The sequence below is a fragment of the Quercus robur genome, chromosome 6 (assembly GCF_932294415.1).
Source record: "Quercus robur chromosome 6, dhQueRobu3.1, whole genome shotgun sequence".
NCBI classification, from domain to species: domain Eukaryota; kingdom Viridiplantae; phylum Streptophyta; class Magnoliopsida; order Fagales; family Fagaceae; genus Quercus; species Quercus robur.
Window position 1 is genome coordinate 39,584,336 of NC_065539.1, and position 27,690 is coordinate 39,612,025.

General features: G+C 36.6%; 1 protein-coding gene across 1 annotated transcript; it reads right to left on the reverse strand.

Moving 5' to 3' along the window:
- On the reverse strand, nt 1–27,690 carry LOC126688710 (cellulose synthase-like protein G2). Its single transcript, XM_050383494.1, has 8 exons — nt 26,897–27,690; nt 25,391–25,498; nt 2,388–2,516; nt 2,097–2,309; nt 1,897–1,993; nt 1,518–1,687; nt 887–1,237; nt 1–654 (listed from the first exon to the last, which is right to left on the reverse strand). Exons 1-8 carry the CDS (start codon nt 27,509–27,511, stop codon nt 106–108), a joined length of 2,232 nt encoding a protein of 743 aa, XP_050239451.1. The 5' UTR covers nt 27,512–27,690; the 3' UTR covers nt 1–105.

A 27,690-nucleotide genomic window follows, 5' to 3' on the forward strand; every position in this document is an offset into this window, starting at 1 on the left:
TAATAGAAATAAAGAAGTTTTTATTTATTGAATTCAGCATGTAAATATTGCTATAATTAGTAGCAAAAAATAAATTTGAAATGTGCACTGAATAAATTCTTACCCTTAGCAACAGAGAATGATACATCCCAGTAACAAGAAAATAGTTGAAAACATAGCTGATAATATAGTTACTGATGGTCGAACACGTCCCTTATCCTTCCTCATTATCATTGCTTCAATTATTGGGAAATTCATAACTAAGATATAGAATGAGATGAAAACCTGCACAAGCATCTGGTCCCAATTGCCCACAAAGATCACCCTGACAAGTCCACCAATGAAGGAAACCATGTTCAAGATGATTAGAGAAACCATAGGAACAAGAAACATATTAGATGTTTGGAAATCAAATTTGCCCATTTTGTATAGTTCCACTTGTTCAGCGTCCTCAACTTTGTTGGTGGGCAAGAAACTGGCTTCTCTCATTCCAATCCTCTTCATAATAGCATCTAAGCTTCCATATAAGTGAGATGTAATTGACTTCATCATCCATATCCTTTGTTCATTTCTCCATGTTTGGAATGATCCTCCAGTTGAAAGAACCTCTTGTAAATGTTTGGAAATGGCTGATGAAAAGATGAACAAAAACATAACAAAGTAGGAGTCTGAAACCTGTCAACAAGTATTGATGATTATTAGGAAATAGGATTTTTTTTTGGGGGTGGGGGGGGGGTGGGGGGGAACTTCATAATTAGGGGGAATTTGAATCTTAGAAATCTTCATTGAAAACCCTAGGAAGTGCTAGTTGAGCGATGAAGATACATGCAAGACGTGGAAAATGTTTTATGTACTATTAAAAGTAAAGTAACAAGAGGGCATGATAGAAATGTGTCTATATTCTTACCTTAGGGTACAATGGGATGTCATTAAGTAGACATAACTGAGGAATAGTAGCAAAACACCATAATGACAAGAAATATGAAATGGGGTAAAATGCAAGTTGTCCATAGCACAAGCTCTCAAAAATAGACATTCTTGTTGGTCCATATATAAGAGGGCTGAACTTTGAGAAACTGACTTCAACCAACCCAGAGCTCCATCTCATGCCTTGAATCAAGAAGTCATTCAAATTGGTGGTGCCACTTCCTAAGAATTGTGGCCTCAATGGATCACAATAAACCGAAATCCAACCTTTGCAATGTAAGGTGAACCCTGTAACGTAATCTTCCAGCACAGAATTATATAAGAAACCAACCTGCAAATGAGAAGTCAAAATATTTTATATGTAATATCATTTGTCTATAATTGAAAAACTAATATAGGAAGGGGAGATGATAGGAATTCTACAAATTTTACTATATTACCAATACAATCGTGTTACCAATTACAAAATATAATTTAGATATTCATTTATTAAGCTTTTGATCTACTAATTGCACATATTGTCACATTAGTTTGTATAGCTTATATAGTAAAATTTGTAATATAATTAGCATTTTCCTGTAGTGAAAGAATATCTCATTAGGTCTACTTGCCTCTTTGCCCCATTTAGTGTCATTTTCATAGGTACACGAGGCTAATAAACGAGTCTCTTCTAGCAATCCGTGCTGGTCATTAATCACATAAGGCTTGTAGTTTCCGTGAAGGGATTTGATTAATTCATTCGACGAACCAAATGAATGTTTAAGTTCCTCAAGATCGATATCTAGAAAGTAAAATTAGTGGAACTAGCATCAGTCTCTCATATTAGTAATAAGTGACGAAATTAGAATCAAGCAATCATCATGACATTTTTTTGTCAAGGCAAACAATATTTTAACTGCAAAAAGTGTAACTTCCACACCAACTTCTCAGTTGAAATATTCATGTAACCCCTATCTATAATTAAATGAAAACAGACAAAATCCAACAAACCTTGTATAGAACCTCCACATAATAACACTCTCTTGATATAAAAACCTGTACCAGACAAGATCGGTCCCTGGAGCCCATCTGCACCTGGCCATAGTACCTAAAAAGGGTATAAATTTAAGCCAATATTGAAAATTTTTGTCTTCATCCAGTCTTAAAGCCTCGTACATGCATATGTAAGTATTAAATTTTTGTTTCCATACCGAAAATGCCGATCTCAACTGACTGTCATAGATGTCATTCTTACTGATATTATGGAATCTTTGAGGGAATTGAACAAAAGCTAGCGAATGCAAGAACTTAGAGTCAAGATGAAAACACATTGCTCGTCTAGCTGAAGTCGGGTCATTGCAATACATATCACAATCCAGCACTAGTATGTAAGGGGAATTGCTTATCATGCACGAGACTCGTTGCTGCAATAATACTTGTCAAGTTCTTGATGCATAAATGATACTGAATAAGTATATATAGCAGGGAAAGAGTACTCATACAAGGACATTGAGTGCTCCAGCCTTAAAATGGTGGGAATGAGAAGGCCTTTTTTCACGAGCAACATAAATAAGCAGAGGCGTCTTAACTTGGTCTACTTGCACTCTATCATTGGAATTATCCTGTATCACCTGAAAAACCTCGCAAAATTAAATATTATATGGCAGGAATGATAGAAAAAGGAAGGAATATTAAAACATATAAAAGGAGAGGAAGAAATTAAGAGGCTGAAAGTTTTTTGCTTTAGCATCTTATATTTAGTTTATTGAATATGCTTTGTTCATGTATGTTATACTTGATTCGTTGTCCAATCAATTACACTGTAGCTATCACAATGCAACATCATATTGTCTTGTTAAAAACAAGAACATTAAGCAGTACTTTGAACCAAAATACTTCTTTTGTTGCCTATGTTGCTACAATAAATTCTGACTCTATAGTGGATACAGAAATTGTATCCTATAGAGTAAACTTCCAGCAAACTATGCCACTAGCAAACATAAAGACAACATGTCACTGATCTTATAAAATCAATATCCCTTTTCTTAATCGAAATCAACATAACACATGGATTCTATACAAGGTCTCAGATCAAATGCCACCTTGTAGTCATGAGTGCCTACTTGATTCTTGAAAATACATTTTAATACATTCCAATGCTTTTTTTCGTGGATCTATCATATACCTACTTACCACACTAACAACATAAGAAATACCAGTCAAGGTTCACATAAAAACACTAACAACATAAGAAATAGCAGTCAACATAAAAACACCCAACTGCATTTTGACTCCTTATCTAAACTAAGACGTATCTGTGGCGATAATTTAAAATTGGAAGCAAGCGGTGTACTATTAGGTTTAAGTATTCAGCATGCTAAACCTTCTAACACTTTCTCAAGATATACCCTTTGGGATAACCAGAATTTTCCGGCCCCTCTATCATGTTGAATTTCTATATCAAGGATCTTCTTGATAAGTCCAATTACTTTGTGTCAAATTCATTATTACTCAATAAAGACTTCAGCTTAAAATTTTCTTAATTACAATTTAAAGTAAGAAAGATATAAAAATCATCAACAAGTACTCTATAATCAACACACAATAACAGTCAAGTGCTTGTATTCATGTGTCACCATGAATAACTCAAATTGTTTATACCATTTCCCAGGAGATTACTTTAAGCCACATTAATAATTCTTCAACAAACATACATCTTCTCCCTTGTTAGATCATTTGACGCCTTCGAGCTATTTCATATATATCCAAGAGAACTTCTAGTGGGGATCAAATCCACCTAGTTTAAACGAATTTGACCTGTGGACATCCTTGATTTAGAATAGGTATTGTTAGAGGTTGATGTATGTAATCCGATTTTGTCCTCAAGTAAATTAACCAGTCAAGTGCTTAATTTATGGTCACTAGCAGCAAATAGATTTGTCAATTGAGTATTGCTACAGGCGGTTCTCTATACGCAAAGATACTAAGATTTTAGCTTATCAACTTATATAGTATAGCAGGCGGTGTAAGGGAATATTAGACAACGTGGATTAGGTGTATGATGAACTATTTGGCTTACCATAGAATTCTTCTAAACTTTTCAATGAATAATGGATCTCGGAACATATCGGGGGCTAGAACAACCGAAAATACATGCTAGAAATGAAGTGGATAGCAGTTAAAAAAAAGAAAAAAATCAATAGAAATAATAGTTGTAAAGTATATATTTTTAGGTTGGCAACCATGAACAATTTTAACATTTTAGAGCTTAGTTTGTATAGTTGTTTAGTGTAGAAACATTTAATTAAAAAAAACAAATGAAGTTCAACGCAATTGAAGACTTAAGAAATCAGAAAAATTAAACCGTTAAAAAAGTTTAACTTATCTCGACCAATCAAGATTTGTGTAAATTTCAGATCGGGCTTTTTCTTTTAGCCGTTTGATCTAGGGTTTTGATGGAACTTAAGGATATTTAAATAAAAACACTAGAGCACGTTTTTACACATTCAAGAGGGTTGTATTCTGTATACAAATCTAGAGATTTTCAATACCATTTTGAAGCTACAACTGAAGAACTTGTGCAAATAACAGATCCAATTATAATACAAAGTTGTTGCATCAAGTCAACCACAGTTGCTGGTTTAAATCTTTGAGTGGAGATGATCTCAATGTCACATACTGGTGTATTTGTGTGGAACAATTTTACAATAAAAGAGTCCATAGATTTCGAGCTACGTGTGGTCATACTAGTAAGTACTACATGAGGTAGCAGTAGGTTTAGGGTTAAGTTTATTATACAAACTTCAATTCTATTAGTGAAATGTTGCCTTGAGGATTATTCAAGTTAAATCATCTCCAAATTTTTTACTATGAAACCATAGTTTTGAAAGTTTTTGCGAATCATCATTCTTGGTGTTCTTGTGATTTATGCTTGTTTGATGTGATAATCTTATTAATCAAGTTCATAATTAATCTAATTAATTATTTAGTTAAAAGTTGATTAAATCTGAGGCTGGGGTCTAAAAGCCTTACAATAGTGTTGTCTATGTTATTACCATGGAAACACGTTGGAATAATATATGCAGTAGAGAATTTGTGTAAATTGATAGGCCTTTGTTTTGGTATTGCTAGTTTCTAATTCTATGGCCTTACTGTGACGTAGGAGTGGTTGATTGCATTTTGTGAATTCAAGAGGTAACTCAGGTAAGTGGTATTTGCATGTTTTGACTATCAAAACTATGGTTATAATGAAGAAATAGTTACATTTATGTATACATGTTGTTTCTTACTCTCGAAATATTTGATCCTGATATTACAAGAAAGCCTTAATTGATTACTTTTTAAAATATCGTGGGATGTGCTGAGTTTTATATGAACATATATGTATGTATTGATGAGACATTACAAGGGAATGAATATTTTTTAAATATTATGGTTTTAGTTGCCTATCATTTGCTTTGAAAAAGTCATTGCTCAATTTTAGTCATGATGTTTTGAGAAAAGGGATTATGAATACTTTGCAAAATTATTGTGGTGAGACATTGTCTTGAGAACTTCCTATTTTTTTACTCATGAAGTTTTATGATTTTTTATTTTCATTTTTTCTTGCAAAGATATGGAAATATCATGATATTAACTTATCTATTTTGCAAAGGTTTTTCACTTTTACCGAATCTTTTTCTTAAGATTTGTTTTGAAACATATTGGTTGTGGGCACTTTAAGAAATAGTTTTGAAACCCTAATAAGGCAAGTCGTGAATAGAATCATGAAACTGTAGGTAATCCCCAAAGAGGGATCCCAGCCAACTTTCGGTTCCAAAGAGAGAGCCATGCCAAAGAAAGGGTTTCAGTCCCAAAGAGAAGACCGCAAAACTTGTCAATGGGGTGTAAACATTGACCACGAGTAGAAAGACCTAGGGAATTGTTTTATGTGATTATGTTTGATGATGTATCATATTTTTTGTGACCCTATTGACATTATAAGAAATGTTTTCCTGTATTTTTATGAATTGCTTTTGTGATCTTTACACTTGCAAAGTAGTGATTTTGTGAAAGAAAGAAAAAATTGTAATATTTTCTGAACAGGTTCGTTCCCACATCCGAGGTTAGCAAGTCCTCTTACGGTCTTACCAAAGTATCTCAATCCCCCTTAATTCCCATTCTTTCAGATGGCAAGGGTAATCGGGAAGCAGATATTCCTTAGATAAAGACAGTTGCAGCTTAGTTGGATGGGAGACTTTATTTGCAAAAGTTTTAGTTATGTATTGAGAAATAGAGTGGAATGGTCTCATTGGAGCTCTTATTGATTGAGGAAATTTTACAGAGTTTTTATTATATAATATTTGATTTGATTCATGGTTTCTGTATGATATAGAGACATATACAAGTTGAATATTTAGGTGATTCATGCTTTCCAGGCCCGGGTTTAAACTTTAAAGAGTGACAATGGGTTTGTTTAAATAAAAGTTTAGGTGAAACCAAAGTTATGGATACTGTTTCGGAATCCAATTTGGTTTGGTCATTGAAAGGGAATGTTTTGGTACTGACTTATTTAAGCATACTATTTTAGAGTTACCTTATTTAAATATAAAAATTATTTAAAAATTTTAAGTTATAACTTATAAGTACATATTTCAACTAATATGTAATCCTTAAGCTTAAATATCAGTTTAATAACATGTGGTGTGAGGTTTAAAAAACCAATTTTATTGATTTCATTCTGTTCCAACTAGAACAACTAGAATATCCATGATTTTAAAAACTAAAATGGACTAAAACCCAAAAAAGAAACTGGTTATTGATTTTCTAGTTCGACCATGGTCGAACTAATGATATCATAATTAATATAATTTAAAATATTCAAATAATTTTTATGTTAGTTTTTACTTTTCATAAATTATATTAAGAAAATATTAAAAATTGAAAAATTTTCTTTATGCTTCCTTTTTTTTTTTTTTTTTTTTAAATTACAATTGTTGAGAAAGTATGGTTTGTTATTTACAAAGTACATTATAAATAAAAATTTTTTTTTGAGGAAAATTGTTTAATAGTTTAACTTTAACTTATAACTGTTAAAAAAAAAAAATAAAAAAAAAAAAAAAAAAAAAAAAAAAAACACTAAGCCAAAGTCCAAAAAACTTCAGAATGACTAGACAAGTCACTCATTTTTTTTTTTTCCCACTTTCCTAGTCACACGTTTACAATTTTTTTTTTTTTTTTTTTTTTTTCTGCTTAAATCTATCACCACACTTTACCGCCTACCATCAAATCAGATTCAAACTCCTTTTAGCTTTTACTTCTCAGTTTCCTTTCCCCACACTTTTTCGGTAATTAATGCAATAGGCATCCTCTCCTCTGCTCTCTCTCAAATCTCAAGAGGGTGTTTAAGATACCGTTATTTAAACAATAATTTTCAGTATTTAAATACTAAAATACATATTTTCACAACACTTTTTAATCCACATATATTTTCATAACACTTAAATAACAATACTAAAAATCTCTAACTAAACGGGCCCTTGTCTCTCCCTTTTTCAAGGTAAGTTCTTGATCATCTTCATCAACATTTTTTTCCAATCAAAGCTCAAAGCACAACTTTCTTAGCCGTATCATCTAATAGAATTTTTTTTTTTTTTTTACCCACAGATTAGAGATTTTCCCCAATCTCATTTCAGTGCAAATCTAAGAAGTTTGTACCATTTTATTCTAGTTTTTCTTCTTATTATTCTTTAGATACAAGAACCGGTTCAATTGCACTAGTTCTTAGTTTTCTTGGTTGAACTTGTAGTTTCCTGTTTTCCTTGCTTTTTCTTCAATTTTTGATTTTTAATGAGAACTAGACCAGATCAATATCTATTTCCTGATTAAATCGGTCGGTCTGGTCCAATTTTTAAAACCATGAGAATATCTCGTATCAGAATGCAATCCGATACAATAATACCACATGTTCCATCTCAAATAAAATTCTAACCAGTTTCGGGGTATTATTGTCGTGCCCGTCAATTTCGGCCGGAACCAAATTTGACTTTTTAAATAAAAATAAAAAATAAAAAAATCCTACCTCCTTGTTTTGGGTTTTTCACTCCTCTATCAAATGCCAACCTGCCTCTTCTTTTTACTTTGTTATTTGTGCTATATATTGTCCTACTCCTTTACTTTTCCACGAATGCATGCTCTGTCCTCCACTTGGTTTAAGAAAAATTTCTTTGTCTTGTTTTTGTGAGCCCCATGGAATATAATACTCTTCCTTTAATGCTCTTTTGTTTACTTGTGTTTTAAAATTTAAAATTTTCCTTTGTTTTATTTTTTGATCCCCACACCACATGATATTAAATTGATATTTGGGATTAAGGATTACATATTAGTTGAAATATGTACTTATAAATTATAACTTTAAAATTTTTAATAATTTATATGGGTTTTGTTATCAATAATATAAAGTTATAATTTACAACTATGTGTTTTGTTGGCTTTAATTCCGTGCCAAATTTGATTGTAATTTTATTCAATCTTTTGTACCTTGTATTTATTGTGGGATTTGATTGTAAGGGTTGTGTGATAGAGAGAGAGTGTGTGTAAAGACTCAAGCAATTGAAGACTGAAGAGTTTTCGCAGATATCTCGTGACTAAGCATCCCGTGAAGTGACCCATGTGACTTGCACATGTTAGAATGCGAAGAGTTAGGACAGGATAGAGGCAGCTGTGTTTCGCGAGTATCTCGCGGGTAAGGCCTTCCTGCGAGACACCTGCGAGACATTTTGTTTTTCCAGACTGTCAATTCTGATACACACTTTCTATGCCTACACTATTTATACCCACATTACCCACAAATGTTGAGGAGTGCTTCTAAGAGAAAACCCTAGCCAAACACCTTGAGAGTTATAGATTGTTATACCCACAATCTTCAACACAATTGCTTGTGGATTTTCCTCAACTCCTACATCTCCATTTCCATACCATTGAGAAGTTGATAGCCCAAATACTTACCAGACCTTTTAAGAGTGTCAAGTGAGGTTTTGGTGCTGCTGGAAAGCATTGGAAGAAGCCAAGGATGGCAGATGCAACATAGAGCTTGTTGCGGGATCCGGAGAGCTAGACAAGACACGGTTCCGAGAAGTCTTGTTGGAGTAGGAACTTGGAGGGCTTAGATACATCGAGTAGAAGGCTTGGAGGGTCTTTTGCTAACCCATGTATCCTAATTGATTTTCTAGTGGAACGATTACAGCTTGGAGGGCGGCGGAGAGGTTTTTCGCTGAGTTCTTCGGTTTCCTCTTTGATAACACATTGGCATGTTATTTTGTGTTTGAATATCTCTTCCCTACTCTTTTACATTCCATTTTACTGCTGTGTTGTCTTGATTATGGATTAGAGTAACTTGTTTGTTTATCCGCTCGCATTTACACTATTCCGCACTTAGAATTAAGTTAGTGTAAAATCTATCGAGCCGTAACTTTAATTTGGGGGTCTAAACAGCTCTTGTGTTTTAAACACATTTTCGAGCTTTCAAATAATAATGGTAACTCTGAAATGGTACTTAGCGATACGTCAAAATAAGCCGATACCGAAACATTTCATTCTAATGGACAAATCAAAATAGGTTCCAAAACATTATTCATAACTTTGCAAAAATACAAAACAAGCGAAATTTTAAAATTTTAAAACACAAGTGAGCAAAAGAGCATTGAAGGTATAGTATTATATTATGTGGGGCTCACCAAAACAAGACAAAGAAAAATTTTAAAGCAAATGGAGGACAGAACATGCATTGGTGGAAGACTAAAGGAGTAGGACAATGAAATTGGCTAGAATTTAATCCAAGGTGAAATATGTGGTATTACCGTATCAGTTTGCATGCCGTACAAGATATTCCGGTCGTTCCGGCTGGATTGGAACGAAATCAATAACATTGGGTGAAACAAGCCGCATGCATGTCAAAGACAATTAGGAGAAAAAAAAAATCATCTTTTTTTTACCTTCCACACTTTGTCTCGAATAATTTCAAGAACACACCCAATTAGATAGGACAAAGTTTTAGCTACAAAATTGGTTATAAATTAAAAATATAATATTACTCAATATCTTTTTATTGGAAATGAATTTTGATAAATCCACTATTGGATTATATCTTCTTCTTATATCCTTTACGCTTGTAAAATTTCTAAAAAATTAAACATCAATAGCAATGTCATCAATAAACTATTTAAATTGCAAGTTTTTGTAATTTAAAATTATGCATAAAATATAAGCGTATAGATCACATAATAAATAATATCCGATTGATAAAAATTTTTACATGTGTATTAAGAGCATAAAGAATATGTAATTTAACAGTTAGATTTTCAAAATATGTAGTATGTTTATTTTATTGAGTAAGGTTATAGCTTAAAGTTACAACCAGTTTTGTAACTAAATTTTGTCCAATTGGATATCTAATTTTACGATATAATATGTATCATTGTAGATGGTGGACACTTTCTATCCAATCCTATTTATATGGACCCACCATTTTTTATTAATTACTCACAAATCACAATCACATAAGTCAACAAATTGTGAAATTTTGTGTGAAAAATGATTGTCTCCATAGCAGATTGCTCATTCTCTCACTTTCCTCCCCTTAAATGCAAGTGTTGGGGGACAAAAACTGGTCCCCGTGAACCTGCACGGATTACAGCTAACAAGTCTCACACAATTTATTTATAATAGAACTACTGGGAATAAACACTCTACAATGGGAAGCTTAAACAGTTAATTCCATTGACAAAGTACATGTTACCATGGTATTACAAGTATTACATCCTAGTTCCATGCTTTTCCCCGTGGTGTTATACATTTTCTCTCTTTCTCCTAGGTTGTCTGACTTCTTTTTTCTCTCCAGACCTCCCCCCCTCCCCCAAAAAATAACCTCCTCTACTATGCTTCTTCCCCCTCATTTACAGGCACACTTCTCATTCTTATCCCTATAGCTGTCCTGTTGCCAGCTAAACACTTAGGGATATTTTTCCTTACTTTATCGGTTTCCTCACCTCCCTTATTCTTGAGCTCTAGCTTTTGGGGGATATTTTCTCTGTTCAGTCTGTCTTAGACGTAATTAATGCTACAGAGGTTAGGTGAGGGCTCCCAAATTGATGTAAAGGTAAAAATCTTCAACCTTCTTGCGTGTTCTAGAAGTTCCCCCCGATACTAGGCACTGGGAGCTACATGCAGATCATCCGTGCGCCTTGCTTCTAGTAAGGTTTATCCCTCAATTTCACCACGGGAGTTGTTTTCCCGTGATGTTTTCCTCTCTCGGATATGGGGAATGGTTCAGCTTCTTCTTTCTCATAACACATTGCCCTCTGGGGCTCCGTCAAGCATATAGGCTTGACCCAGTTTGTTCCCGTGGCCCAGTGAATTATTAGGCCTAACGCCTGGATAGGGATTCTTCTACTCCCCACAATAGCCCCCCACAATCTCCACGTCATTATCATTGAAGTGGGGATCGTGGTTCAAGAAAAAACAAAACAATCATTAACTCACATTTATGAAAAGTGGCGACGTAAGGCAATTAATGCCGCAGACACGCCTGAGTTCCCAACCCCACGATCATTGGCACACGTCATTAATGGATAGTTAGATGGGGATTTTAGAAAACAGAATAACGGGCGAGAAAGGAAGGGTTTCTATTCGTCCCTTCCTCTTCCCTATCTCCCTCTATATAAAGAGCTCAAACCTCCAAAGTTGGTTTCTTCTTTACTGATCTATTGCCAGAAACACCCAAAAAGTTAAAAACTCTCTCTACAGCCTCTTTCTCCAGTGACCTTTAAGTGATCTCCAGAGCATCTTTGCTTTCTTGTTCTGTTGTAAGTGCATCTCCTCCTCCTCTTTCTTATGAATTTAGCTTCGCGTCATCAACTTCTTTCCTAGCTTTTTCTGTTTCTTCCTCCTCTTTTCATTTCAACCCATATCGTAGAGCTTTTCTAGTCTATAGGGAAGTTTAAGCCTATGGTTGATACTCCTGAGAGTCTATGAGAGTTTAGAAGGAAGTACAACTTCCCCAAGGATGTTGAAGTGAGGTATTGCTCGAAATCCGAGGCAATACTCTCTAAGGGGGAGGGCAGAGTGGTAATCCCATTCGTTGCTATTGTAGAAGGAGGAGTTAGGATTCCTATGAGTGACCTGCTCACCAATTTTATGCGCCACTTTAAGGTTTGTCCCGACCAATGTACCCCCAATGTATTTAAGATTGTTAGTAGTGTAGATACCCTTAACAAAAAGCTCCGATTGAAGCTTAACAAGCACGATATCAACTATATTTATAGTTTTCAAGATAGTAAAACCTTCGGGTTTTACTTTAAGATTCGGCACGAGGAGGTGAGGCTTATCTTAGGCCTTCTAGATTTCAACAAAGCGACAGAGGGAGACTATCTAATCGTCTCGAGAAAAGGGTACCCTAGCAGAATCCATTGCCCCACAAGTACGAGTAAAGTAGGTGGATAGACTTAATAGGATTTACTTTTAACTAATTTACTATTATTATTGTGTCTTTTTTCCTGAGTTATCTTTCACATTCTACATGACTAACCTTTGCTTGTTTCTTTTTCAGAGGACCATGCCTTCAAGAAGAAAAGACAACTAATCAACTCCACGGATTTGAACAGGTTACTGAGATCTCCAATTTACCCCTACACCGACGGTTAGCTCCGTGCAGCTTACTTGATACTCGGCTACTCCCCCATGCATCAAAACTTCCAAGCCGCGAGAAAGGCCATTACCTTAAGGTATCCACTGCTTTCATTCATAGACATTCACTGCAAGGGATACATCTTATCCCCTTCTAAACGTGTCCGCCGAGAAGAAGGAAGATATCAGAGCAACTCTCCTCCTACCTTCACTCCTGCGAATCTTAGAGTCAGTATTGTAATGCCAACTCTAGTTGATCGTCCACGACACCAAAGGAAGAAGAAAATGGGTCACGCTCCTTCCCCCAGTCCTTCGCCTTCCCGAGAATAACTTAACGTTCAAGAAGCCATCCCACTAGACAAATTTCCTACAGAGATGACGCTTCAGAGGAGTGGGGTCACCCTTGCCCAACTCTTGGCCACTCTAATTGTGCCTAGGACTCAAGCCCTTCCTGCCTCAACTAGTAATGCTCCCACAGCCACTTAAGCGACTCTAACCACCATGGTAGCTGCAATTTCTACCTGTGAAACTAGGGCTAGTCGTAAGCATCCTAGGGGAGCAGACCAGTCTTCTACAGTTCCTGATTCCGAAAACTCCCCTCACCTCCCCCCCCCCCCCCCCCCCCCGACCTAGGGGACTCTCAGGTTAATGCCACATGGGCTCCTGTTTATGTCTACACCTTCATGGTGAACAAGGTTCCCTTCCCTACAACAAATAGGGTTAGGCCCTAAAGAGAAGCTCGCGGGGGCAAGGTAGCTAAAAGTGTTGGTGAAGCTCTCTTGCTTCCAATAAACATGAACCACTAGGCTAAGTGGGATGATGAGTCCCTCTTGTTCAATATGAGGAGGGAAGCCATCATGGTAATAAACTTTTCTCTGGCTCCTTATTTCTCTTTTAACTTCTTTTTTATTACTTCATTCAAAAAATAATAATTTTAACACTACCTTTGTCATATGGCAGGGATATCAATTTTCCATGGCAATTGAAGAAAGGTACCAAGCTGTTAAGGCCGAGGAATTGAGTAATGACAATGAGGATCTTCTAAAGAAGATCTCAGTTGTCATGAACAAGGTTTTAGAGTTAGAGAGGCTAAGGTCCAAGGCTGAAGAGAATACTAAGGCCATCACAGAGAGAGTAGAGGCCCTTGAGAAGGAACTCCAAGACTCAAGAAATGCCTTTGTAGACAAAGACATCGAGCTGAAAGGCTACGTGGCAGCTGATGGTGCAAAGATCCAAAAGGCCTACTACTACGGCCAATATGACTGCATTGCCACTGTGAAGCCAGAAATTCAGCAGAATCTCCAAGTCTACTTCTCCAAGGGATGGGTTACTGCCCTTGACAAACTACAAGTAGAGGCTTCATTCTCTTTAAGGTTGGAGAGTAGCATGCCTATTCCTGTGGAGCTGATTATCCTTCCTAACCCCGAGATCCAAGCTATCATGAATGACGAATCTCCTATCTGAGAGGTTGAAGGGGCAAGACCTACTGCAGCATTCGGGGGAGAGATGACTAGCTCTGCTCCTGTGTCTTCCACCGAGGAGCCTCCTCATGTTTAACTCTCTTTCCATTCTAGTTAATATAAGAACATCTTAATATTTTTCCCAACTTTAGGGGCCCTTGCTTTGCACTTAATTTATTTAAGTGTTTCAAACTCTTATACATTTAAGTATTTCAAAGTTTTTGCACCTAATTATGCTTCATACTTCTGTGACCGAGTTGCTTAGAGACATGGTGATTATTTTTCATGGTTTTTCCTGCGGAGGAAATGCCATTAGCTTTCTGTCATATTAATAATTTTCTAAGTTTTGATAATGTCTGATAGTTGACTACTAGATCAAACTTAAAACAATAACCTTAGCTAATCACTTACTTGGGATACTTGCTTTGTGGAACTCATCCCTTACGCACTATCAAGTCTCATCCATGCCTTTTACTAGTGTCCATATGGACAAACTAAATAAAGTAACAGTTTGAGACCCATCCATAGTAAAGATGAAGTCCATTATCACGGAGCATGTTTTTCTTCTTATGTAAAGTCTTTAGCTTGTTTTCTGTTAGTGACCATGGGGTCATACTAAGGTAGAAAACTCAGTTCGCAACTCATTTGGGGCAAAGACAAGTTCTAGTAACTCGGGGTTTAATTTCAATAAAATTTTAATTTCGTTTTCTGTTAGTGACCCTAAAGTTAGGCTAAGATAGAGAACTCAGTTTAAAACCCACCCAAGGCAAAGATAGGGTCTAGTACCACGAGATTTACTTTCAATAAAGTTTTAAGTTCGTTTTTTGTTAATGACCCTGAAGTTAGGCTAAGGTAGAGAACTTAGCTTAAAACTCACCCGAGGTAAAGACAGGGTCTAGTACCATGGAGTTTACTTTTTCCATGCAATCTTAGTGTTCCTATTCATGCCATCACAAAGCTCACTACTATTCATTGAACTCAGACAAAATAGTAGCATGATTAATTCACATCTTCTTACATAATAATCAAAAGTAATATTTCTTCAAATTTAAAACATTCTATGGCCTTTCTATAGGTCTCTCATCTAAGTCTTTTAGCTGATAGGCCCCAATCCCTACGATGGATGTGACCCTATAAGGCCCCTCCTAAGTCAGACCTAGCTTTCCCATAGTAGGATCTTGGGTATTTCCCAAAACTTTTTTGAGCACCAAGTCCCTAGGAATAAACTCCCAATTCTTGATACCCTTGGCTAATCCTTTGTTGATAGTTAGCCAACTTTGCCGAAGCAACATCGTGATTCTCTTCTACTAGGTCCAAGTGCTTGCAGAGTGGTTGATCATTTTTCTCCATTTTAAATACGTCTATTCGAGAAGTTGGCAGCCCTGTTTCCACGGGTATTACAGTTTCTTCCCCGTATGTCATTGAGAAGGGAGTTTCTCTTGTAGAGTGCCACAGAGTAGTCCGATATGCCCATAGCTCGCTCGGTAGCTCTTCCACCCACTGTCCCTTTGAATCATCAAGCCTTTTCTTCAACCCATCCACAATAGACTTATTAGTTGCTTTAGCTTAACCATTGCTTTGAGGATAAGCTGGGGTAAAATACTTGTTGGTTATTCCTAATTCCGCACAATACTGCCGAAATGTCTTGCTATCAAATTACAATCCATTGTCCGATATGAGAACTCTTGGCACACCAAACTGCGTCACAATATTCTTCGATACGAACCTTTTAACATCCGTTTCTCAGATATTGGCAAGGGGCTCTACTTCCACCTATTTAGTAAAATAATCTTTCGCTAGCAAGAACCATTTTCTACTACCTATCACCTTTGGAAGAGGTCTCACTATGTCTAGCCCCCACTGGGCAAATGGTCATGGGCTAGATATAAGATTAAGAAGACCCCCTAGCCGATGAATGCCAGGAGCAAACATTTGGCACTGATCACATTTCTTAGAGAACTCCAATGCTTGTTTTTGCATGTTTGGCCACCAATACCCCTAAGTAAGGGCTTGGTAAGCCAGCTACCTTCCTCCCGTATGACTTCCACATATTCCTTCATGTAATTCCTCCAGAAACATTTCAACTGCCTCGGGGTGCACACATAACAAATAGGAACCCGAATATGACCTTTTATATAACTTCCCTTCTTTAGACACCCAATACCGTGGAGACTTATGTCTAATCCATTCAGCCTCTTTCCTATCCTCGGGAAGAGTCCTGTTTTGGAGGTAGGTGGCAATTGGATCTATCCAACTTATGGATGGTTGTATGCTTAAGATTAAGTCCTTACCTAAAGGAATGACGATTGAGAAGGTTAAGAGCTCAACTGATACAATCCTCGGAAGAGGATTTGCCACCAAGGAAGCTAAAGTAGCCAGAGAATCGGCATGACTGTTGTTGCCCCTAGAACTTTGCAAGATATCCACCTTCTTAAATTGAGATTTTAATATCCCAACATCTTTTAAGTAACTCATCATCCTTTGATCCTTAGCTTCAAACTCTCCAGAGATCTAACTAAAAACCAGCCATGAATCACAGTGTACCTGTAAGGAGAGCTTCATATTCTGCTTCATTATTTGATGCCAGGAAGCCTAGCCTGAATGACTTTTCCTCCTTGATTCCTTCTAGAGAGATCAATATGATACTCGCTCATGCTCCTCTGCAATTCGACGCCCCATCTACGTACACTTTCCATATCCTTTCCCGTGGTTTTGATATCTTGTTTCCCTTTAATTGCATAATTTCAAGATGCCCAAGAGTGAACTCCACCACGAAATCTGCCAAAAGTTGACCCTTGATGGAGGTGTGGGGTTTATATTGAATATCAAAAGCTCCTAGAAAAGCCCCCCACTTGGCTATCCTTCTCGTGAAGTCAGACTTTCTAAGTAATGCCTGCAAAGGATGCTCAATCAACACAACTACTATATGAGATTGAAAGTAATGGGGCAACTTTCGTACAACATGGATTATTGCGAGCGCAGTCTTCTCCAAGGGTAAGTAATGTGTCTCAGCTTCCACAAGTGCTTTACTAATATAAAAAATTGGCTTTTGAATTTCTTGGTCTAGCCTTAACAAGACCGCACTGACCGCATGATCCGTCACGGGTAGGTACATATACACAATGTCTCTCCAAGAACCAGTCTTGACAAGACGGGGGCTTGAGATAAGACCAAATTAAGCTCATCGAAGGTTTGTTGGCACTCATCTATCCATTGAAAGTCCTTCAACTTCTTCAGTAACTGGAAAAAAGGCCGACACTTATCTACAGACTGTGAGATGAACCGATTGAGAGCCATAGTCATCCAATAAGCCGTTGGACCTCCTTAGGGTTCCTCGGAGATTTCAAATTCTGCAAGGCAACAATATGATCTGGGTTTACTTCAATTCCTCAGTGAGTTACCAAATAACCCAAAAACTTCCCTGAGCTAACCCCAAAGGTACACTTAGAAGCATTCAATTTCAAATGGTACTTTCGCAATGTCTCGAAGGTTTCTGCAAGATCCTTAAGGTGATCTTCCACGGCCCTACTTTTTACCACCATGTCATCTATATAAGCCTCCATATTCCTTCCCAATTGCTCTTTGAATTTCCTGGTAACCATTCTTTGATAAATGGACCCCGCATTCTTCAACCCGAATAGCATGACTTTGTAATAAACATTTCTAGAAGGGGTGATGAGAGAGGTTTTCTCCTGGTGTTCGAGGGCCAAAGCTATTTGATGTTACCCTTGAAATGCATCAAGAAAACTCATCTTAGGGTGGCCAAAAGTTGCATCCACAAGCTGGATTATCTTAGGCACGAGAAAAGGATCTTTCGAACGCGCCTTGTTCAGATCCGTGAAGTCAACATGCTTCTTCAGTGGACACCGAGGGTCAACATTAAGTCGATGACAGATAAAATTTGGATCTACCCCGAGTGCTTCATATGGACTCCACGCAAACACATCTAAATTGCTTACTAAAAACAAGATTAACTCTACTTTTTCTGAGGTAGGGAGAATTGCTCTTACTTGAAAGTATTTACCCCCGAGATCAATGTGTATTTCTCCAATCGCTCATAGATGTCCTCGAGGGGAGGCTATAATTGCTACAATGGACTTGCTAGCTCAGGATTTTCCTCCTTCCTATGTCCCACAGCAGCTACTTAGTCGAGCAACACTTTGATCCCCACGCACCTTTGCAATACCTTGTTCGGTTGGAAATTTGACCTACTGGTGCAAAGATGAAGGTACTGCACCCATGGCATGGATCCAAGGGCGTCCAAGGATTGCTATATAAGGGGAGTAAGAGTGTAGTACTATAAAGTTGACCATCTCCTTCCTTCCTCCCACTTCCACGGGGAGAGTCACCTGTCTAGCTAGCATAACAACAATTCCATCAAAATCTACCAAGGGACTATCATATGTTGTTAAATCCTTAGGGGTAAGCCCTAACCCTTCATATAAGTAAGGATACATGATTTTTGCCCCACTTCCTTGATCTACCATTACCCTTTTGACATCAAAGCCCTCGATCCGCAATGTTACTACCAGTGCATCTTTATGGGGCTGAAGAATGTCTTTGAGGTCTTTCTCGATAAATCCAATGCACTCATCTTCCCAACACCCCTTCTTGGGCACGGGGCCATCCAATTCTAGTTCAGAAGCCGAACCCACAGCCAATACCCGAGATGGAGCACAGGTAGTTTCCATTCACTAACTGGCTATGTGTATTACCCTTATAAGCCCCTGAGCTGGGGCTGAAGCTTTTGAGGGACTAGCCCCCTTCAGATTTTGTGGGTGAGAGTCCTCCTGCACCAAGAATTTCCCCATATAACCTGCCTTCTCAAGCTAACGTAAATGGTCCTTTAAGATTCTACAATCTTTAGTTATGTGCCCTAGGTCTCGATGATATGAGCAATAAAGGCTCTAATTTGTCCTTGTGACATCCCCGCTCATTTTTTTTTGGCCAACAAAAGTATGGCTTGTTCTTTATCTTCTCCACAATTCAGTATTCGAGCTCTTTATACAATGAGCTAACCATCTCTGATCTGGGCTTTTGAACTTGAAGGAAGAAGTCCCTCCATGGTCATGAAGCTTGATCTGTTTTAACCTCTTTCTTCTCCACGGTAGGAGCTTTTGCCTTAGCCTTATCCTGCAACTGGTCATCCTCTAACCTCTTATACTCTTCTACTTTCTACATCAACTAGTTCATATCCATTATTGGTTTCAAGGCTAAAGAAGCTATTAAATTAGAATCAATAGGGAGCTCCACTTTAAAAGCACTGGCTGCAATTCCTCCGTTATCTCCCCCAATCTCATTGTATAACTCCCAGTAACGATCCGAATAAGCTCTAAGAGTTTCCCCTCCTTCATTGCCATTGTAAGGAGTGAGGCAAAAAGCTTCGAAGTTCTACTGCACGTCACAAATGTCGCCCCAAATGCTCTGATCAACTCATCATATCTTTGGATAGACCATTTTCCTAGCCCATCAAACCACCTCATAGTTATTAGCCCCAAGCTAGAAGAGAAAATCTTACATATTAGAGCTTCGTTTTTAGAGTATATGGCCATGCTTTAGTTATAATGACTGACATGTTTCACGAGGTCTGTCTTATCATATATTGTGAAGGTTGGCCTTGTAAACCTGCGTGGTAGGTCAGTTTTCTCGACTTCTTCAGAAAAAAGAGATTGAGATATTTGCTGCAATGCCTTGCCTATAGCATCATCTCCCAAGATTGGCAGTGCCACTGGGACTCAAGAGTGAAGGACCGTTATGCACTGAGGAATTGAGCTTTTAAGTCTTTCCCTATATTGCTCTCCCCTTCTGCTTTTCTTGTGGGGTGAGGAGACCATTCTCTCTTTATGGGGAGACTGCTTATGTTTTATGTGGAGATGAGTTGTTCTTCTATCCCTCTTCCCATTCCTATCACCAACCATGAGCTCTTCTCCTTGGGAATGACTGTGCGCTAGACTCGAGCCTCTCTGGTAATGAAGTTCTTCATTCATGTGACGAAGTAACTCCTTATCCCTCTTCGCTTCCCTCTACAACACTGCCACTTGCTCTCTTAGCCTTTCCACTTCCATTTCCCTGCTAGAATGTGAAGGACTGTCCGTACTGGTAGCAGACCACTCTTCTTGTGGACATGGACTAGGTGGCGGTGGAGCCTCCTTATGAACTTCAGAATTCACATGTCGGTCCACATGAACAGATTCTTTTGAAACTCTTGGTCGTTCTAGATGGGCTGGACCGCTCCAAGATCGATTTGCCATAGAAAGTGAACCGACTCTTGAGCCTACTTCTTAGTAGAGATTCCCATAGACAGCGCCAACTGTGGGGGGACAAAAACTGGTCCCCGTGGACTTCCACGGATTACAGCTAACAAGTCTCACACAATTTATTCATAATAGAACTATTGGGAATAAACACTTTACAATGGAAAGCTTAAACAGTTGATTTCATTGACAAAGTACACGTTACCATGGTATTACAAGTATTACATCCTAGTTCCTCACTTGTCCCCGTGTTGTTATACATTCTCTCTCTTTCTCCTAGGTTGTCTGACTTCTTTTTTCTCTCTGGACCCCCCCTCCCCCCAAAAAAGAACCTCCTCTACTATGCTTCTTCCCCCTTATTTATAGACACACTTCTCATTCTTATCCCTACAACTGTCCTCTTGCCAGCTAAACACTTAGGGATATTTTTCCTTACTTTATCGATTTCCTCCCCTCCCTTATCCTTGAGCTCTGTCTTCTGAGGGATATTTTCTCTGTTCAGGCTGTCTCAGACATAATTAATGCTACAGAAGTTAGGCGAGGGCTCCCAATTTGATGCAGAGGTAAAAATCTTCAACTTTCTTGCTTGTTCTGGAAGTTTCTCGTGGTACTGGGCACCGTCTAGGAGCGACAAGCAAATCATCCATGCACCTTGCTTCTAGTAAGGTTTGTCCCTCACCTTCACTACGGGATCCGTTTTCCTGTGATGTTTTCCTCTCTTAGGTATGGGGAACGGTTCAGCTTCTTCTTTCTCACAACTCGTTGCCCTCTGGGACTCCATCAAGCATATAGGTTTGGCCTAGTTCGTTCTTGTGGCCCAATCAATTATTAGGCCTAAGGCCTAGACAAGGATTCATCTACTCCCCATAGCAAGAATAAAAACTATTGCATACACATTATTACACATAGTTTTTGAACTAAAATCATGTCTTCAACTCACGATTTTAGTAAAAAAATGTCCTCAACAAACACTAGCCTAAATGCAAAATCTATTTTATTTATTAAAAAAAAAAAAAAATTACTTCCTAAAGTACAAGGTGCCATAATGTAGTCTTTGAAAACTATTACGATAAATAAATGGTATTTCAAAAATAAATAAAGGGAAATGTTAATCAATGCCCTAAGGGCATTGGTTTAGGAGCTATTTTTAAAAATATTTTATTGAGAGAATGATAAAATAATAAATGTTGTTGACAGCTTTTTATATTTCTCATAAAAATGGTGTCAAAATTTTTCTATTATGATTTATTAACAATTGCTCTAAATGTGTGTTTGTTTGAAGGTAAAATAGGGTGGATGGAAAACTTTGGAGAGAAAATGAAAAGAAAAACTTTTTTGAAGTGTGTTTGATTGGGTGGAGAGGAAGGAATATAAACAGTGGGTCTTAGGTGTTTTCTTTCCAAACCCACCAAAAAGTTTTCTCCCCAAAATGGAGAAAAAACTGAAGGGAGAAAATTAGGCTGCTTAATGGACGAAAATGCCCATGTGTGCTTGCACATTGCCTCTGCAATTTTTTTTTCTTTTCCTTTCCTGGGCATGTTGCCTCTGCTGATTTTTTTTTTTTTTTCTTTTCCTTTCCTAGGCACGTTGGCTCTACCAATTTTCTTTTCCTTTCTTGGGCACGTTGCCTCTCCCAATTCTTTTTTTTTTTTTTTTTCTTTTCCTTTCCTGGAAGTTACCTTCTTCCTTTATTTATTTATTTTTATTTCTTGGGCTGTGGGTGTGATAGTTGTTTAATTTTTTTTTTCTTTTTTTGGGTTTAACTAGACATGATTTTTTTTTTTGGGACATTATTTCTTTTTCTTTTTTTAATAAATTGGGTGATTGCTTTTTTTTTTTGTTGGTTTTTTTGTCACTTTTTTGTTTTAATTGGCCATCATTTTTTAATTAAAGTATATGAGTAAATTTATACAAACTTATATTTTCCATTCTTCCACTTTTCCACTTCCAACCAAACAAAAATGAAAAAAATTAAACTATTTTCTATCCTTTTACTTTTCCATTATCCCACTATTTTCTATCATCTAATTTTTTTCACCCTTCTAACCAAATGAATCCTAAAGATGACCTATAAAGAAATAAACGGTGGAAAGCCCGCATCAAGCTCGGTTGAGTTTTGTCAAATCTATAAATGAATATTTATTATTATTATTATTATTATTTTGTCTTTTTCACTAAGAGTAAATGGAGTTCTGAGATAGTTAACCCCACAATTAATGCCAAACTCGCATTTGACTTTAGCCTTCTCAAGTCAACACCATAATTGTCTTAACAGCAAGTGTTGTGTACCAACTACCAAATTAAATAAGCTAGATCAAACAATCACCCTAGACCCCGTTAAAGTTTTACACTTTGACGAATTATATATTTAAAACATTATAAGATCTGTTTGGTACATATGTTTAAATAACAGTTTTTAGTTTTTTTGAAAATATGTGTGGGTGAAAAAGTGTATGAAAATGCATGTAATGTTGTTTAAAAACTGAAAACATATGTTTAAACAAGTCTACCAAACAGGCCCTAAATATTGGGCATGCTTAATACTTTATTCTTTCCTTTTTCTTATTAATAAAAATATCTTCTTTTTTTTTTTTTTTGAGAAAGAAATAAAAATAACTTATGTAGGCTTAAGTGTAAGTTTGGATAGCACTGAATGCGCGTTTTAGTGCGTTTGATGTTTTTTTGGATCTTATAGCACTGTTTATGGGACCAACAAACTCAGCAAAATGTGCATACCCATGCATTTTTTAGTCCCACAACACTATTCACACATTTAAAAATTATTTTACCACAGTTTTTTCAGCAATAAGTTTTCAGTTTTCAGCAAATAAATGATATCCAAACATACCCTAAATGAATTTTCTCAATCTTCCTATTAGGCTACACGTTTTCATTGCAACTTTAATTTGTACTGCAATTGTCCTCGTCATTTCTTCAATGGCGGCTCCACTTGGAGACCAGGGGTTCAAATGAACCCTCCAATTGTTAAAAAGAAAAATTATTATAATATTTTTTATTTTATTTTTTCTGTTTTGAAATTTCAAATAAAAATTTGAACACCCTAACTTTAAGCCCAACTTAAATAAACTTAAATATGATCATCTTAATTCTTAACAATATTTTGACCCTTTTAAACATAAAGAAAAATCTCAATAACAAACTAAATTGATCAGAGAAAAAATTTAAATTAGCCCAACAACAAAACTAAAATTTGCTAATCTTAAATCTTAGAAAAATCAAGATCTTAACAAATTTTAACTAAATCAATCAAATTGAAAATTAGCAGATAAATGATTGCTTGACTATGTACATTGAAACAAATGTAGCTAATAGGATTGATAATGAAGATATCATGCAATAATTTCAAAATACTAAACATCGATGAAAGGTTTTCACTTTTTAAAGTAAATCAACCAAATGCAGAGAAATAATTGATTGGGTATTGAAAATTCATTTGTATTCCAGCAATAAAGGCCGGTAGGCTTGCACAAAGAGTAATTCTAAGACCACCATTTTTCTCATATCTTTTTTACAATTATTTAATTTATTTTATGCAGTAGATTGTTTGTCACTTTTCATATAGACTGACAATTTTTTTTGATCATTTAAAATATTTTTTGGTAAGATATATTACATCAAAGTTGTATCACAAAATATTGTGTTCATAGATTTTGTCTTGCACAAAACAACCTTGATACTAGGACACAGTCTAGGGGTGTGCTCGATTCAGTTTCGGTTGGTTTGTATGGGTATGGCCAATTGAAACCGAATATTTTGGTTTGTGAAATTCTCAACCGAAACTACTGAAATGGCTGGAAATCAATCAGTTTCGGTGTATTTCGGTTTTAGTCGGGTTCGGTCGGTTTTTAGTTTTTCAAAGAGAGGGTTATTGAGATTTTCAAAACCACACTTTTTCAAACGATAAAGCAAAAACCAAATCGTATAAAATCACACTCAGAATCGATAAAAACCACAAGCTCAAAACTTTCACACAAATCACTCTAAAGCAAAATCACAATATAAACAAAACAAAACAAACATAGCCTAAAGTGTAAAAAAAAACTCGCCGATTATATGAGAATCTGAGATATACGAAAGATCTATTACAGTGGGTCTTCATTGATCTGAAGCGAAGAGAAGAAACTCGGAGAGAGAGAGAGAGAGAGAGAGAGAGAGAGTGAAGAATTTGAGTGAAGAAAGCTTGAGAAAGCTTCTTCTTCCATTTTGCTCTGTGTGTGTGTGTGTCAAACAGTCGCACCGATGATTCCAAAGAAAAAGACAGAAAAAAATTGAGAGAAAAAGTTGGGGAAGGGGGCGGCTAAACTGAAGAAAAGAAAAGGGAAGAATGCCAACACGTTGGTTGGTTCAGTGGTAAGGAGCTTGTGGCCCTGCTTGTCAGGCTTGGGTTCGAGTCACCTCCACAGCCAATTGTTGGTGGGCATCCTTAGTGGGGTTAACCCCCTGCACGATTTGGCTAGAACGGCCAAAGCTTATGTCAGATCGGCGCCCTGGCCGGGGGTAAAATATAGCCATAAAGGCCCCCATTTTTAGTTTACCAAAAAAAAAAAAAAAAAAAAAAAAAAAAAAAAAAGGGAAGAATAAAATAAGGGAGGGGTATTTCTGTATTTATCTCATGCTCTAGGTTTTTAAAAAATTAAATAGCAAAAAACACACATCCCACGCGAAGGCTCGAACCTAAGATTAGCTAGCCAAACCACAAGGAGCATACCACTAAGCTACTGATCAGTTATGTACTAGAGCTACATAAATATAAATATATATATATATATATATGGTCGGTTTCGGGGTGAAAAAATCTAGCACCGAAACCGAAACCGAAACTGAAAATTTCAGTTTTTAAAAAATGAAACCGAAACCAAACCGCATCGAAACCAAACCGAAATTTTGGCAACAGTTCAATCGGTTTCGGCCGGTTTTTTCAGTTCATTGGTTTTTTGCACATCCCTAAAGTCACGGTCTAAGAAAAAGAAAGGAAATGTTTGTTATATACCGTATGTTTTACACACAATATGCTTTTATAACTTAAAAATATGAATTTAAATCACGTTATCAATTATAACTCAATCACACTGCATAAAATAATTTTTTGCCACGCAAGAAAAGTGGTACCTCAATGAGAGAAGGGTGGTCTCGAGCAGTGATCCCACTGCCATGCACTGGATCCAGTAATCTTCCTCTTAGTTCTCTTATTGATTCCTTAAACATCTCGTATCTTTCCTGCACCAATATCACCATATTAGGTATTTGAGGCTGCTATACCTATACGTAGAAATTTATGGCCAAAAGAAAACTAAAATGTCCACAAGTAATTAGGGAATACAAAATCAAAACTCTTAATAGACACATACTCATCAAGTAATACTAATTTTCACATAATTAATTCAACACTAACACTACTTTATTATTTACAATTGAGAACTTACCAGAGAACTGCGAGAAAGAATTTGTGAAAAAAGTTGTGTATATAAACAGTGCCGGCTCAACATACCAAGCAAGTGAGGCGATTGCCTAAGGCCCCAAGCAAAAAAAGGCCCCAAATTTTAATCAATAAAAAATTTTTAAGTCCCAAAATATTAGATGATAAAATAATGTTAATGGTGACTCAAATAAAAACCAATAAAAACCAAAATTTGCTAACTCAATTGTTGTGAAAAATGTAATATATATCGTAACATTACTTCTACCTAATAGGATCTAATTCTTGAAAGTATTAATTAAGCCCAAAATTCTAACCAATAAATAAAAAATAATTTTTTTTCTCAAAGAAAAAACTAGAACAAATAAAATTTTCGTTACCTTTCACCTTCTCCATGGGTGTTTTTCAATGTAGAATTCATTAACTCCCACATAGAGAAGCTAAAAAAACACACACACTCTCTCTCAACCAAACAACTAAAATTTTAAGACAAAAATTATATACATATTCAATCTCAGACCTCAATTTTTCTTGTACAAATTGTTGGAAATTTTGCCCCACTCTCTATTTAAAGCATAAAAAAGAAATTGTTTTGAAGTTGTAGCTACTGTGCTTCAGACCTTCTTCTCCTCATTTGAGTTTGATCCTTAGGTTTGTTACTTCTCTAGAACCTTTGCTTTTTTCCCGAACTTTCTCATAATTCAAGCTATCTTGTTTTACTTTCTCTCTATTTTATTCTTGGTAATTACTTTAAATTCTAACACAGCATATAGGTAAACTCATTTTCATTCATTCATTCATTTAACATATTTTGGGACGTGGAGTAGCATAAGACCATAAATTTATTTTATTTTATTATTTTAGTAATCATGGAACTACGTCTATACTTATCTCTTAGGGTTTTAATTTTTTAAATAAATTTCACCTTCCATTTTTTGTTGAGAATTTCGTTGATTCGTTATAAAAAAAATTTACTTGTATACTCTTGTATGGGTCCACATTAACACTACTAGTTGTTATTCTGTTAACAAATAAAACTATTTTTGCGAGAAAAAAATAATCAACCGATAAAAAATTTTAATATTTAAATTAAAAAAAAGGCCCCACTCAAAATTGTTGTTTTAGCCCCAAAATACCTTAAGCCGGCCCTGTATATAAACAGTAGACGTATTGACCCACCACACAGGGAGGAAACTAACCTTAATCTTCTGTCTCTCTGTCATGAACTCGGAACTCCCAGAACCTTCGTCATCATCCTTAGAAACCGGCGAGAAATAAGCCTCCGGAGACCTCGTCTTGAGTCTGTACTTCCTACAAAAAGGAAGCCACCACCTTGCAAAAGACCAAGCCTCCTTCATACCATGCAAAGTTATAGGAGACCCTCCATCATCTGAAAGATATACATGAAGCTTCTCGGGCGGGTAGTCAAGTGCCATAGCAGATAACACAGTGTTCATCACCGCCACAGTTGGTTCCTTGTCGGGATCTGCTGTGCATATGAACACATCAATCGCTGGGAGCTTATCATCCTCTGGCAATCTCTCTGGAAAGACCGTTCGAGTAACTGGACGCCACCGAAAAGCTTGGTCGAGGAGCCATGTGAAAGAGAGGAGGAGCTCAGAAGCGAAGACAAGAAGCCATGGTAGAAATAACGGTGTGGCTTTGGTGTTGGGATCTTGGTCTTGGAAGAGAAAAGAGGTTCTGTAGTAAATCAAGAAAGCTAAAGCTATGGAGTGGAGAAGTGCATGTGATCTGTTTATGAATATGGAGAGAGTCTGGACATGGCAGAGATGGAGAGGTAGGGAATCCTCCATTTCTTTCCCGAGCGCTGCCTGTACTACCTCAATTTCCTTGAAATGGATCTCAATTATCAATTATGAGGAGCTATGTATATCTACTTAGTATGCTACCTACATCGTTCCCACTGAGTTAACGTTGAGCTGACATGTGTGAACTGTTAACGGGCTGGCTCAATAGGAAACGTAATTTCCTA

Bases quoted from the DNA above. Each gene is read 5' to 3' on its own strand.
- LOC126688710 (XM_050383494.1), bottom strand. From the start codon at position 27,511: ATGGAGGATTCCCTACCTCTCCATCTCTGCCATGTCCAGACTCTCTCC. The intron at 25,499-26,896 runs GTTAGTTTCCTC...ATATTGGTGCAG, and splicing joins CAGAGAGACAGAAGATTAAG to GAAAGATACGAGATGTTTAA. The intron at 1,994-2,096 runs GTATGGAAACAA...TACCCTTTTTAG, and splicing joins AGTTGAGATCGGCATTTTCG to GTACTATGGCCAGGTGCAGA.